Source organism: Echiichthys vipera (assembly GCF_963691815.1).
Source record: "Echiichthys vipera genome assembly, chromosome: 5".
Lineage (NCBI taxonomy): Eukaryota > Metazoa > Chordata > Actinopteri > Perciformes > Trachinidae > Echiichthys > Echiichthys vipera.
Genome location: NC_139830.1, coordinates 24496619 through 24513051, shown reverse-complemented (window position 1 = coordinate 24513051; position 16433 = coordinate 24496619). Strand labels below are relative to the sequence as shown.

At 40.5% G+C, this 16433-nt stretch overlaps 1 protein-coding gene across 2 annotated transcripts in view; it reads right to left on the bottom strand.

Annotated features, from left to right (window-relative positions):
- The window catches only part of fndc3a (fibronectin type III domain containing 3A), a 53791-nt gene that overhangs the window by 27846 nt on the left and 9512 nt on the right, over positions 1–16433 (bottom strand). For both annotated transcript variants that reach the window (XM_083914584.1, XM_083914585.1), the window contains one exon: positions 6533–6608. In XM_083914584.1, the coding sequence (XP_083770710.1) occupies positions 6533–6608 (76 nt within the window). The remainder of the gene's footprint in view (positions 1–6532; positions 6609–16433) is intronic.

The following is a 16433-nucleotide window of genomic DNA, read 5'->3' as shown; positions in this document are numbered from 1 at the left end:
CAGAGATCTTCCACCAATTAAGAGGGTGGTAATTTACAATAAGCGTAACATTCTATTAGCAGGTTACGAAGCCACGGATGTGTACGCTCAACCTCGGCCAGGCTATTTCTCCACAACATGACCTTTGCATCAAGGCACATAGAGGAAAGGAGCAAGTGGAGAAAGGGCATTCTCTGTTGATCTGTGTGCAAACCGGAGTCCGAGGGAGGAAGCTGTACAGTCAACAATTCAATAAGAAGTTTTTTCATGTGTTAGTAAATTTTGTTTCAATTCTTGATATTTTAAGGCATTGCAATGCTCTTACAACCCCAACAGCATGAATAATGTTTACAGAAGGGGGGGGGATCAGTAATCGTCATGCCTGTGCTTATTACGGAACATCACACTGCTGCTGCTCTCAGCCAGACAAACCCAGAACGAGAGAAGGGCCATGACCACAGGGTCCGGATTTTTAAAAAATAATGAATTATTTGGCTCCATCAGGATATGAAGATTCCACTCGTAAACCACTGTCTCCTCCTGTAACAAGAAGCTAACCTCACAAACCCAGTGATGCTGAAAATGCAACACAAAAGCAGCTGAGTGGACGTGGAATCACCCTGATCCTCCAGACATCCCACCTCTGACTAAACTTAGAAGAAAAACAATGTTTATTTTAAATTTTTAAACACTATCCCTCATTATCTTGCATCATTTTCTTTAGCTTTTTTCCCTCCCCCTTCGTATCAACGCAGCAATGAGACAATGAGTCACAAGCTCAGTCATTCTTAGAGCTACACACTGCAGAATCTGTGAATGAACCTCGCCTGTGTGCATCCGCAGTCTGCACGTACATGCTTGTGAGCATGTGCTTAAGAGTTAGGTGGGGGATGTAGGGAGTATAAAAATAATGTGCTAATGTGGCTAATGTGTCCGATGTTTGCGGTCCAATTATGTGGACCATAAGTGAGGAATTTTGCTTGGGGAGAGGGTGCTGGGGATGAGGAAACATGCAACCACACCACAATTGTGCGCTTGGGTTTTAATCTTAATGGTATTAAGATATTAAGGCAATTTTATATGCTGTGTAATCCCAATTTAAATTATGGACTGACCAGCAAAATACCTGTCCCACCAGCCCCCCAGTGCAAGCCCACTGTTTCATGGTTGTCATGTGTCTTTGCTGCCCACTCACTAGCCACAATGTAAACTCAATGGAAGGCTTTAAATCAATAGAGGGGGGTAGGATATTGAGAGACGTGCGTCAAGGGTGTTTTGGAAATCTGATACTGATGCTGCTTATATTAACCAACTTTAAAAATGACTGTTTAGTTGTAGAAATAAGTAAGATATCTGTTGGAGTTTTTCTTGTAGCCAAACTTCTCTTTTTACAGGATTTAATCTACAAGAATAACATTTCAAACAGTGAATATATTTTTTGCTTCATTCATGTGTTATCTCCTGTAAACCCTTCTGAAATGTAAGACTCTTCAAAGAAAGACCATATATGAGCCATTTACAGATCATGTTGTTTAACCTTAAGACACTTTCTGAGGATGTCTAAGGTGATTTTGCATCTGAAATGTATTTTAAATGTGTATATTTAATAAGAATTAAGACTGCTTCATTTCCAATGATTGCAACACAAAACCATCTAGACCAACCTCATCTTGAACCGACACCTGATGGAAAAGTGTTGTAGCAACTAAAAGTAAGTTCCAGTGGCAGACAGACTATGGTAGTGTATTGACAGTATTGATACCCCCTCACCAACACACAGTGTCAGATGTCCAACAGTGCACATCCTGGCTGCTCAGTTTCAAGGACAGGGGACATGACAGCCTCAAGTCCCTATGATAGAAAATAGACTAGCACCATCAGGAATGAGTCGAGGTGTTTCACAGCTATGGCATGATAGATAAGGGACAAGTAGGCAGATGGGCTGACTGACCCACCGATATCGAACGGAAAGAAGAGGCCACTGACGAAATAGCTACAAACTGTGGCAGGTGTATGCGTGCATACTAACGTACGTACACGCACCCACACACGCACGCACGCTCCCTGTCGAAATGCCAGAATGGCTGTCTTGGCTTTTGTGGGAGAAGGCACATCTCTATCAGGCTCAATAAGCCCAGTGGAACTAGACGGTGCTTTCAGCCATCAACCAGAGACTGAATCATCCAAAGTGATGTGAATCATCGGAAGGATAAGGCAGATAAAGAAGAGGATCTAATCAACCCAATGGTCCTGATGCTGACTTGCCTCATCAGTCACCAAGCTTACCAGGTGTTCTATCGCTTTGTGCCAGTGATATAGCCTTCAGATCTACAGTGGCAGATGCGGAGAAAGGACAACCCAGTGCTGGGGTCATGAGGGCATGTCTGCTCACATACAGAACTCCCCTTATGGTAAGGAGGACAGCTAGCAGGAAGAAACTAAATGGGCACTCTAATTAGCCTCCCTCGCTAAAGGCCCCTCATCCAAGGCAGATATCAAAAAAGGAAAATGCCTTCCATAAACTGCATTTTACAAGCTTGTCTGTTCCCATTCAGCAGGCTGTCATGCGTTAACACGAAGCAATTACACACATCCAGCTGCTAAAAATACATAATTGAATACACAAATTGGTGTGGAATGGAGCAAATCCTGAAAAATATGTGTAAACCAGATCATCCTGGCTTTGTGACACGCTGTGCTTGACAGTTCATACTAGGGTAAAAGGTGAACGCATGCAGATGCACAACAGACAGTTAAGAGAACAAGGATAATCTGTTGTTGCGAACACACAACAAACAAAACCAACCGACCACATGAGTATACATGCGCGCGCACACACACACGCACACACTCTTCCTTCTCCCTCCTTGCACCGCAAGCGGTGAGTCATCCCTCTATTCACGTCACCAAGAGGAGTGCACCCTGTGACAGGCCAGTTAGTAGCAGTCACACTGATCTATGTTGCTCCTCTCTCCCGCTGTTTCACCTCTGATTGAGAGACTATGTATGCTCGCTCCCTATTAGGGAGGTTTACTCAGCTCATAATGGGGGGCCGTTGTAGGAGCTCAGTCTGACTGGAGTAGTGAGAAGAGCCCCTACGTGAGAAAACTGTATGATGACTTCATATCCCTGCTTTTGTTCCTTTGTCATCTAAACCTTGATGCCTGAAGTCTTTTGCACAAGCCTCTTGTCTCATTGTTATTCATTTATCTACGTCACAAGGCATAGACAAAAGCTTCAGGCAAGAAATTCCAGTGCCTTTCAACAGTGAGATATTAAGCACTGGTCTATACATGGGTCATTAAATTTATGCTAAAATGTCAAGTGGCGGCTTGCTGAGGTGACAAAGGGTAGCAATCATTTCTCACTCACAAATCTTTATCATGGTGACATCCTTTATCTTTCTTTATTAAATCTAACAGAAAAGAAGACTGGCAATGATCTCACAGAAATGTCAATATACAGAGGGATGTCCGTGTAGCACAACAAACAAAGTAAATAATTTACAGATCCATGTTTCACTGGGCAACTACATTTTATCATAATCATTTACAATGATGGCCCCACAGCACTACCTCCTACTACTCCAGCTGTCTTCCATTCACAATGTCAGCTACACGTTGGAGCCAGACTTCATTGTTGCTGTCACAAAGCCAACGCAATCATCAACAATTGAGGAAAAGGAAATGACTGCCATCAGGATAAATAAGAATGTGTCACACATCTTACTCAAACACCGCCTCTCTGCCATAACCCCTCTACCAACACACTAATTATACCATATGCTTGTTTTTGCATTAAGATAGTTTATCGAAGCACAGTTCATTTCAGCAAAAGCCGAGTGCCAGTTTTGGGTCAACGAGAGCATGACCGCCTGGGGAAAAAAATGCAGGGGTGACACATTCTGTCCTACAGGAAGAGCTGCAATAGAAACATTGATAACAATCAAAGGGGATGCATTATGTCCACACAACATCATAGAGACTGAACTGAAGAATAAAGATGATGGTACATTTCCATGGATCAGGTATTTTGTGTGCCTGTTTTTAATCAGTTATCCTCAACATGTAGGCTATTGACTATTCATTTTCATGTTAGGATACATGTTTATTTCATTAATTTTTGTTGTAACTTACTATGCATATTTAGCAGATGTAATGTGATCAAGCTCAATGTCTAGCTTCCTTAAAACAATTTGATGCACTTACATAACATGTTCTTTCAAGCTGTACTATTCTCAACATTGGCTGCAACCATGAGATGCAATTATGTAATTGAGCAGCCTGGGAGATGAGATGTGACTGTCATCCTGTTGTCATTTCTGTAAAAAAATACTTCAAGGCATCCTGGCCAATCCCCTCCCTTTCTCCACTGCACACTGAAAAAAGCTGAACGAATCAATACGGTTGAAGGGGATTGCTGGAAATAAAGAAGTTAAGCCAAAATATAGGCATTAATCAGATTATACTTGCACCAAATCATAATCTTAGACTTTAAAATGATCAGATTTTTTGCACCTACATAAAGTGTGCTGTTAGCCGCAAAGAACCTCCAGAAATTTTATAATTAGATGACAATTTTTGATGTCTCAGCATAGAATTTGAAAAAGCTTCTCTAGTTATCATAATTATCTACTATACAGGCGTAGCAATTTTAAGCGTTGCCTCTTACAGGCAAGCAAAAACAGGGGGAAAATATCACATGTTCATATATGTTTTATTTATCAGCCAAACACAAATGTGCAGCAAAAATGTCTTCTCTAGTTTTTCAGACCCTGTGTTAGTGTTTGTAATTTGTCATTGGTTTCCTTTAAAACACAATTTGTCTAAGGTTATGCATAACAGAAGAACAATTTATTGCACTAAACATCTGTTTGATTTTCTTAACATGCAATTCCACATATTTCCATATTACTATGATATACCTTAATATTAGGATGTTCTTATTAATACTGAGATATTCACTCCAACTACTACATCTCCCAGCCCTAGTTATTTTTTCCATATTTGATGTATTAATAATTGAGGAAAGTCTCTTCACTTTCCATAGATATCTATATATATGGGTAAAAGCAGAGTACCAAATATATTAAATGAGCCATACATTTCCTGGAGCTTTTTGGCAGCCCTGTGGAGAGCGTAGCCAAGGAGGCACTTGTCTTGCAGTCACAGTGCCCTGAAACTCACACTCAATATGTCGTCTGCTCTCACTGGAGCACTCCCTGCTGGAGCAGTAGGGCTTTGCCCACTAAATATACTGTACCTATATAGGGCTGGGTGACATGACAAAAATATTCTCTCCCAATATAGTCATTTCGTATCTCCATATTAATGATTTATATCATGATAAAGCATTTCTGGGAATTCAACAAATAGTCTATATGACATAACCATGTGGTTAAGCCTATTTTTGTATACTCCTGTGTGAATGAAATCCTAACTGCTTAAAGTTGTACTCCGTAAGATTTTCATATATTTAATTGTTTAAGTTACTATCTATAAAAGAGTGAGTTAAAACAATGGTGATTGATACTATGACCCACTAATGAAAGCACTTGTACTTTTCTTTTTGACGAGTATTCCCATCTGTGTCTGTGGCGACATTCCCTCCCTAGATGTAAATAGGCCGCCAAGTTAGTGACGCTGCTGACATTGGTTGATCTGCTGGGTGAGATTGTCGGTTATGCTGCGTTCACTTGTAATCAGAAATCAAGAACTTCCAACTTCTAAGTCAGGCTCATAGTAAGGGCAGTAGTATAAAAAGAACATGCGTGTGTGTGTGTGTGTGTATGGATTTAAGAGAGTAACATGTAGGGGATGGACTGGAAGTAGAGAGGTGAATTTGTGTCAATAAAATTTACAAAAGAGCAACACAACACACATTGACCATGAATGTGACAAGATGGAGGGCTGTGAAAGAACAGGCTCGCATGCAGTTGCACATTACCGCCAAAGAGGCCACTAGAAACAAGGTATCTCAGAACGTAAAGTGTCTTCCAAAATGACACTTACACAGGTGTGATGCTGTTTTTTGTCATCGTGATTGAAACGGAAAAATATATATACGATAGACATTTTTACATCATTTTGACAATGTAAGTTGCCATGTCGCACAGCTGTATTTCGCAGCAAAATCTACTTGGTTACTGGTACTTTTATAAAAAGAATAAGCCGGCGCGCATGTTGCATTTCTTCATATTTAGGGGTAATTCTAGAACTTGAACTTATGAACATATGGTCAAACCATATGACGGACCAACATGTTTTGTGGAAAGGGTGTTCTCTACAAATGCACAAACAGATGTTATCATACAAACCTGTTTTGTATCTCCAAGGCTTAAAACACGGTGTGCAACATGGGAGATACTTAATTTTTTTGTTTCCTTCTTGATCAAAGGGCTTCGTGAACGAACATGGGTCCAAACATATTCATATGTATTATAACATTATATTGTGATCAACTTATCTTTTACAACTGGATTATCAGCAAGCATGGGTTAAACCCCAAAAGACACTGAAAAGATATACGTGTAATAACAGAACAGTTTTCTTACCTGTGATACACTGAAACTGACCATCCTCTCGTCGAATAGTGAAGGCCTCACCTGGGTTTACCTGCACCAGGATTACCTGTGGAGAGACAAAGCAACAATTAATTTGACTATCTAAATCAACTTGAACACTCGTTCTACAGCAACTAATTAATGAACACTGAAGCCCCTTTTGTTCATGAACACATGTCGACATTCTGTAAACAGAGGCCACAGGGGATTTCTTGTAAAAGTTGCTCTGGTGTTCATTAACTGCTCTCATGTGAATAAAAGCAGCAACAAGTGTTTGAAAAGCACAAGTCTCAACACCAACAGTGTTTAGCGTTACGTCGACATAAAACATCAAAACCCATCCCTCCATTGAGAGCATTTCTGTGATGCCTTATCTGTAGCTAAGACTAGCAGAGGCAAGAGAAATAACACTGCAGCAATAAAGAACCAGAAACGCACAAGGCTAAGTGCTCCAGCCTGCTTCAAATATGTGCAGTAGACTTTAGACAGGTAACGTTCAATCACATCAATTGTTTTTCGGGGCAAAAATCCATCAAAACAGGTATTACAAAAGACCACTATCAACAGGAGAAACTAACTGAGCGACAGATATATATATAGCGAAAAAAAACAAAAAAAACCCAGGTTATTCGAACTGTATTCCCAACCACTTTTAACATGACTATCAATCTTTAAAAAGAATAACTGAACCGTTTCTCCCCATGCAGAGTTTTAATGTGCTAGAAAAAACACTTTCCTCTTCTCAAGTTATTAGGCTTTACATGCAAAGCTTTAACCAACAACCACCAACAAACCCCAAACCGTTATTATCTCCATCTCCCATTCATGGAGTTCATCATGACTGGAAAATGGAAATATCAGGTACACACTGCTAGCCTACACTGAGTCATGCTGCTTCTGTTTCTGTACAAAAGACTTGAACATCAGAAGTGAACAAGGAAAAGGGGCTTTTGGTCAAACTTTTCATACCATTCAACATTCCTCACAATGTCGCCTTCCAAATAAAACTAAAAACATTAACAGAACTGAAGACTTTTGGTTTTTTTTTCATTCACTAACCGACAGATAAGATCAAGATACCCTGAAACTTCTCCCTCTGAATCATCTCAAATTCATCTCTTAACGTATTCTTTATAACTCCAAAAGAACACACACAATTAGGTTTTTGTTGCCCGGTACCGTGTGTGGGCGCTGGTTACCTCACTCTTGTGGCAGTCGCTGTAATAGAATCTACACTCCCCTGGCAAAGAGCTTTGGCTACGGTTCTCTTCAAGCATAGAAATCATCAGCACCTCCATCTCTGACACTGCTCCCATTCATGAGCTCAGCGGGGAGAGGAAAGAACCCTTTGACTGCCACACACGGAAGCTCATATGTTTATACACACCCACACAGGCAGCGTCAGCAGCAACTGTAGATTGTGGGTGGGTGGGTGAGGGTGGGAGGGGGATGCGGGGCAATGAAGGTCTAATTGAATCAAAGTCTAGGCACTTCACAGTCGGGTGCATGTGTATGTTTGTTGTCCAGCCCCTTCTGTGTGAGGCAAACACCCCTCCTAGGATGATGTCTTCCTTTTTGCAATTTAATCTTAGCATTGGAAGTTACACTGAAATCGATACTGAGGCTTTTGCTGCATGTTAATGAAATTAAAAGAAAAGGAAATTTTGCCTGCAAAAGATCTGACTGCTACTTACTGTTGCCCGCATTGCTTTTTCTCATTCAGGCGTCGCTGTTCACGCAGTCACAAAGAAAAGAAAAAAGAAAAAGATGCTCCAGGGTCTACCAGACCCTCCACCGCTTCACCCAGCCCTCATGAGAAATCACATGATCTGCTATGCTAACACATCTGGCTGGGCTGATCCTTCACACCCTCCACTTCCATCAACTTCTGCACAAAATCCAGGAAGAAACCGGCGAGAGTCGAGGAGTGCAGCAGGAGGCTGATCTGTAGGCGAATGGGGCTTAGTCTCTTGTGCTGGCTTCAGAGAAAGTGTGGTGTAAATCTCATGCTTGCTTAGCCTGGTTCAGCCTCATCTGCTCCATAGCGGCACTCTCTGCAGCAGGCGGCTTGTTCACTCTTGCCTCTGGCTTCAGTGCAGCCTCCCTGCCGTCAGTATCCACAGCAACCCCTTCAACAAATAAGCCACAGTGATGTCCGTGCCAAGCCTTCAGAGAAGGGATTGAAACCTTATCAGCAGTGGCCACTCTGAAAAACGAGGCAGATGAACGCAAGAAAACAGGACTAGATATAAGATGGATGATGCCTCAGTTTGCTATTCAGTTCTCTTCTTGTCTCTGTCACTGACTGTGTGCCAGCTCAGTTAACGCCTGCTGTGCTCCTTAATATGGTTAATTTCAACAGCATTCCATCAGGGCGTGATCATAACACAGCTAAGCCGGCAAAGGTATAAGTGGTCCATAGCGTGGGGAGTCCTTTGTTCTTCCTTTTTTCACAACAACAACAATGGCGTGAGGGAGATGAGCGACCCACGCAGCTTCTGAGGCTGACATATACGACTACGCTACAGTCCTTCTCCCTCCCCCTGCTTCTCTCCCTCCCCCTCATACTCACTCTGGCTCTCTCTCCCATTCACAGAGCGACATGCCATACACCTTCTCTTAATACTCCGATCGATGTGAGAGGAGATGAGGTGGTGGGAGTTCAATTTCAGAGCTCCAGCGTTCAGCGACAATTGCACCCTCGAGTTCTCTACTGTCTTCAAAGATCACAAAGCAGCCCACTGACAGTCAAAACAGAGACACTATTTGTACGGCGACACAATAAACAAGGGCTTGCAAGTATTCACTGCTTCTGTTACATCTGTCCTCATTCATTCTAAATGGATTATTCCTTAAAGCGACAGTGCTGATAACTTGATCAGCATTTGCCAAGTTAACAGATAGTCTGCGTCACTGATACTGCTGCACAAGGGTACACCAATGGCACATCCTCCACAAAATGAAGTCCTACGCTTTTTTTTTACCTCGTGTAGAATGGGGAAAAAAAAGAATTCAAGGAGTTATATAAATATAGCCTCTAGCAGCAATGATCAGTGTTTAAGCAAAATAGCCATATGAAGTAAGATGTCTTTAGGGAAATATGAAGTAAAAATGAGTTTTGGAACACAGTACACATGGTCATAAGGGTTTAACATTTTGCACTGATCAAATCAATGATCTTTTATGGTAATGATGATAAGAATCTGATGAAATAAGGATTTATTTTTCAACTATAATCAGTTATGATAATTGACCAAATTACATTTAAACAAGGATAGTTCCCCTTTAGGCAGATTTAAGTCTTTTTATACATCTAAAATACATGTTGCAATAAAACACACATGCAATTTGAAATGTGTTGCTTTTGTGTTTTTGGCGGGGAAAAACCTTTTATGTGTCCACATAATTACGCACAAAATAAATCTAATTTGATTGTGACCAAAAAACATTAGCAAAGCTTTGGCAGCTCAACTACTGAGATTCTATTTATTCAATCATAGACAGTTAAGATCGATCGCAGAAACTAAAGAAAATAACCTTAAACTCTGCAATACCAAATCAAGAAAGCTGATGCAGCAAGTGGCTTTGTTTTTCTTGCTGCCATTTCCCACACATTTACTGCAAAAATGGAGGCCCATATGATGAGTGTTTTGGGGATTTAGAATATAGACAGGCTTAAAATATTTTCAGGCTAATATTCTCTTGACTATTTCACTTGGGATTTCAAAGGATTGCCTTACAATGTTACATTAATGTCACACATTCAGCAGACAAATCTTTAGATTTCACAGTTTTTAGTAGTCTTATCTACATATATACAGTAGTACAAATACGCACAGTTCGCAAAACATGCGTATATTGCTGGGAATAAAGGACAGTAAAATATGAATATATTTCTTAGAATAGTCAAGTTACCAGAAGTAGTTAACCACAGAGAAATCCTAGTTACCCTTATCTAAACACAAACCAAGCTCAACATCCCCCTGAAGCTAACCTTGAATAAACTTATCAATGCTGAATTTTAAATGAGTTTGAGAACAATGCTAGCCGCATGCTTGTTTGTTTGTTTTCCTCGTGTCTCTCTATCAAAGAGACTGTATGGCACGAGTTTTCGAATGACCCCTCTTGCAGGACACGTGACGCTGCTACGTCACGTGTCCTGCAAGAGCACGTCACAAGTTCCATTGTATTTTACTCGCAGATTAATCTGGCAATGTGCAACGGAGAAAATTTGTAACTTGAAAAAGTTTGCCAAGCGAAAGTCCAATCAGCATTGGTTTTGAGGGAGGGTTTAAGTGTGACATAACACATGCAAATCCGACCCAGTCTAGACACATTTTCAGACAGCGGTAGCCCTAATTCTGTCTGCTGCTCGCTAACGCTTTTTTCTCTTGGATCTTTCTGTTGGAATATGGACCGGGCACCTGAAATTTTGCCTTGTATATATAAATTTGTGTTACACAAAGGGCAAATAGCCTTTACTGACATATTGTTTACTTTCTGAGACTCTTGTGGATTCAATGAGCCCAATCCCCCCCGTAGCCATTTTGTTGCTGTGAGACCATCTTGTGAAACTTGACCTCACTGTATACATCCTTTGACAGTTTTCATAAAATTTGATTTAAATATCTAAATATATTGCCTTGCTTACAGTATCGCAGTGTATCACATATTGAATCATGATACGTATCGTATTGCCAGATTCTTGCAATACACAGCCATCCTGTCAGATACAGTCGCGCTCTGGCCCAGCGCCCCGGCCCAGCGCCCCCTGCTAAAGAACAAATGTGTCACTGAATGTGGAGCTGCCATCATAAACCAACTGTGTAATGACTTCATTTGGATGTGGATGGACTCAGAAACAGTGCTAAGATACTACAAAGACTACTTTTCACACAGATGACTAAGCACTGTAATGTGAAATGGTTCCTGGTTACACTCACAACAGGGAAGGTCTTTTTAACAGAGCACTAGATGGAAGCATTAAGAGATGAGGAACAATAAAAATGAAATCCACTGCCACAAATTCATAAAACAGTATGTCCAAACAATACATCTTGTTCCCAGCACTGTGAAGATTTGTGCTAGTATATGAACACTATGCAAAGAGAGTGTGGATCAATTAGCACACACTGTCACACAGGTGGCCACTGCTGTGTTTTATTACCCAGGACAATGAGCCTGCTCTGTGCGTTCATGGCTGTTAGCTCTGACGTTTCTCCATCGTTGGTGACTCAGTTCAGGTTTCCAACTATTTGTTCCTCTTAATTGTTTACTGTGCGTTGATGTGAACTACTGTAGCAGCTGGGTGGACAGGAAACAGGAGCCAAATGACACAGGGAAAATCCTGCCAATGGCGGAACCAGCCAGGCACTAACGCAGTCTCCCTGCCACTGATGGCGTATGCTGCCATGCGCAATCATAATTCAAGGCAATTTGATGATCCTCCACCCTCCAGATTCCCCTGGAAACTTTATATGATGGGAAAGTAGGATAGCAACAGACAGGGAAAAAAAACTTTCCAAGAGGTGTTCATGCTGTAGAAAGTCCTTATATATATTAATTGTATCGTCTTAGCAATATTAAGTCACGGAGGTGATAATTATTATCAAAGCACATAGTCTACCTGTATGATCAAAAACCTGCGCCACATAGTAAACAGAAAAATGGTGGAAAATACTATGTTAATTTGCTTTCATGTTCCACTCAGTGTCAATATTTATGTCTATGGAGTTATTAACACTCACCAACTACTATTGTCTAATAACTAGGGCTTTGCATAAAGTGTTATATTGATGTTTTATGGGGATGTCTGTTTAAGCCACAGAAATTAAGAGCACAAAGAGAAAAACTGACAAAATGTCATTATTGGCATTGTCAGATTAAAAAAAAGATTGAGGACTACATTAGTTTGGTACACCTGGCCTTTGTCATGTCTCCACTTCTTTCTATATTTGGTGCCACTTCATTCCACAAATTTTAAACAGGACTTATTGTAGAATCAATCAAGGAATGAAGCCACTCCAGTATTGATCTGGGCACATGGTTAGGATTATTGTCCTAATAAATGTCAGATCAGCACCCAAATATATAAGGATGCTATTGTGAAGAGGATTTTTACTTGTGACTTTGCTTAAATTTGGCTCTGGTCTTTGCCACCTTTAACATCTCCTAAAAAACACTACCCCACTGTGTCATGCTGCAAACACCATGTTTCATTGTACAGCTTCGATTCTTTGCCCAATCCCGATTGGGCCTAACCTGACTCTCGCCAGATGAATTTCGTTCCGCCTTGCTTCCCTCATCCATCTGGGATCGTTCCATAGCAAAGTGATTTCAGGAGGCTGGACCATATCAAAATCCTTGCATATGATTGGATAAACCACTTGTCCGTCATCTTTATTGACGTGCTACTTCAACTACTCACATCTAAAACAACCTGTGACGCTGATGAGAGCGACAGGCGAAAACATTTCCACCAACAAAAGCCTTCAGAGCCACTCTCTGGTGTTCTTTTAAAGAAGAAATATTCGCTAGATTGGACAATACAGATGAAATAGCAGCATCGATGTTGACGCATGCTTCCTCGATGCGAGCCGCCATTGTTGTCTGAATTACAAACAGTCGCTTCTTCGTTACGTCACATCTTTAAAACCCCGCCTGGCCATTTTTTGCGGAACCTGAAATCCTTCTGCAATGGAGCGGATCCAGATGGTTGAGTGGAGCTAGGCGGAGTCAAGACGGAAACAAGGCGGAACGAAAGTCATCTGGCAAAAGTCAGCTTAGATTGAGCCAGCCTAGGCTGTAATTTCTCAATTTCAAGACCAGGCGGTCTTGAATCTGGTTAGGTTCGAGCAGATTTCGACTCCCGCCTCTATCTTAATGAGGAGATATGTTATACAATCTCTATTAACTACGGCAGATGACAGTTTTTGGGCCATGCTGAACATTCAAGAAGGCCCACCTCAGAGATTATGTTTTTTGTTTTTGTTTTTTTACAGTGGAAATGTGTTTTTAATCAGGCTCGGGCACAAAACTGCTGTTGTGGTCCAGACTCAGTCTTGGACAGAAAATATGCAGGTTCATGTCAGATCTGGGTCTGATCTTAGCTCTTACTTACAGGGGAGCTGGTGTTAGATAGGTGATAGGCTATCACAGTCCTGATACTTTGATCTCAACTACAGCTGAATTATTCATTTTTCTTAAATAAGACCACATTCTCTTTTGGCTCATGCCCTCTGAAACTTTCACACGAATTTCTGAAAGTCCAGGCATGCCATCATGGGCTTTTTTTCTCCACAGGAATGCCTTCAATCTGGCTTTCCTATCACATTGCCCAGACTTGTGAAGTTCTGTACTGAGTGTAATCCTTTCAGAGGAATCTCTTATCATAGCTGAGGCACAAATGTCAGTTGTCCTTGGGTTCAGGGGCATCTTCCAGGCTAAGGTTCTTCGAACTAGGTTACTTTGGTTGGTCAACCAAACTGCTCTAGGAAAAGTCGATTATGTGCTACTCCATTATTATTTATGACATGAAATGTAATTTAAAGCTAACAAAATATTGTACTAAATATCTGTTTAATCAATGTTAGGGACAATGTAATACAATACTTGACATAAAAGTTGACATTTAATGTATTGTACCACAGTTAGCCTAAAGCATTCATGCATGTCTTGACCAATGCAGTAGTTGTACTTGAATGGTTAGTGAGTGGAGGTCACATCAGAATTTGTATTGTTTGATTGACTTGATGAAATATCCAGTATTATGTATGGCATTGTTTATCTCACTGGCTTAAACGAAAGTGTCAGAAACCCTGCTGAGTCACACACATCCCCATCTCCACAGATGATTCAGTGGTTGACCAGGAGACAAGCAGGGTGGGTTGTTGTTTTTGTCATCTTAAGCCCTCTGGTAACTTGTGAGGGGCATATGTCTAAGGCCCTGTCTCCTGTGTCTGGCTATAGCATACAAGGTCAGCACTAAAGACGGCTGAGACGGGAGTGAGGTCTCACTATCCCACAGTAACATTAGCCCATGCATGGCATGTAGCCACAAGCAGACCACACACTCAATGGCTGTGTGCTCCCTGTTCAATTTGTGTAGTTACTATTTAATGCTGAGTGTTTTCTAAACACAACCAGAACAAACTGTTTTAAAAAAAACCTGCTGATGTTATAGTAGATTTAAAAATAACATAATTATGTTTGAATAACAGAGCTATAATAGAAAGTAGGGACGCACAATATGGATTTCTTTCAGCCGATACAGTTAACCAATAGCCTGCCTCTTATGGCCGATACCAATAAGATAACAGATAGAAAGATAAGATTTCACATTTTTGTATTTTAAAAAGAAGTTCTTAACAAGTAGTTTATGCACACCTGCAGGGTAAGAAAGGCTGAGATCTAGTGATGGATAGCTCTGACCTAAATAAATAAAAAAATTAAAAAATAAATAAATAGGGATAAACCCACTGGTGATACAACAAAAACAAACAGTTTTGACTGTTCAAATGTTCATTTATTTTTTCTGGTAAAGGGCGTCAAAAAACTTCAAAAACATACCTTGGCTTTTATAGAGCATTTTGCCAAAGAATTCAAATTAAATGCTTTGACAAATCTGTCAAATCAGACACATCAATCCTTACTTGATGCACGTTTATTGGCAGATCATAAACCAATTTTAAAAAGGTGCATACCGTACAGTCTGTAGATGCTGCACTTGTTAAGTTAATGAGGACAATTTGGATTTTTATTATTAACCGATAATTTATCTTTACTGACATCTTCCATATCCAATATTAAACATTATACATTATATTGCATTGTCAACCAATTCTAGCTATGAAGACTGAGAAAAACTAACTAACTTTATTATATTACTGTAGATTAGATTACATCCTCCGTAGCCTACTACTTCTTTCAACTTCACTGCTACCTTACAGTCTATGGTAAGTAAAGTCGAATCTCCTACCCCATGGAAATCTGGTAGAATGCAGGTAATGTCAGGCTGAAAATGGAAAAGCAGTGTAACTAGTTGAAAATTCTGTCTAATATCTGGTTAACATTGGGCAACATATATACGCCAATACAAATATATACCGATATGTCTGTAATAGGCCGATAATGTTTATGTACAAATATATATTGTGCATCCCAAATAGAAGGGAAATTTAAAGTAATTAAAAAAACATAACTTCTCCTCCATTCATCATTCTTTCTAAGCTATCCCTCAAAAGTCAGACATTGTCCTGAAAGATCATATAATTATTTATATATCCTAAAATGCTAGATCATTTTTATGACTAACTGCTGCGCATAAAGGGATACTCTGAGAATATATATATATATATATATATATATATATATATATTGGAAAATAACCTGTTCTCTAAAAGGTGCGTACAGACTGGAAGCAGTAGAAGCAGTGCGATTACATACAAAGTCAATCTACATATGCGATTTCAAGACGGGCGGCCCATTACTCGCTTAGACAGAGCTATTTTTGCATCCAAAGCCTCTAACATGAGAGTTGAAAATATTGAACTTTTCAGCCAAATCGTGTGACACTGTCGCGCGTCAGCCAATCAGCGTTGAGATCGCGGTAAGCGTCATAACATCTGGGGGAATCACCACAGCCGCCATTGTTGCAATCCTTGACGGCATTTAGGAAACCCGACTGTTCCTATGGATATATATAATGGCTATGCCTAACAATGACCTGTGGATGGCAACAATGTGCCTTTAGGCATCTAGTCTGCGGGAAATCCAGAAGAAGAAGAAAGCCACCATTGCAGAGTGAGCGTATGCCGGTCTGATCTACAGGAGAGCCGCTGATTGGCAGGAGGCAGGGCAGAACCCTCTACAGCATGCTCCTGTAGGGCCACTG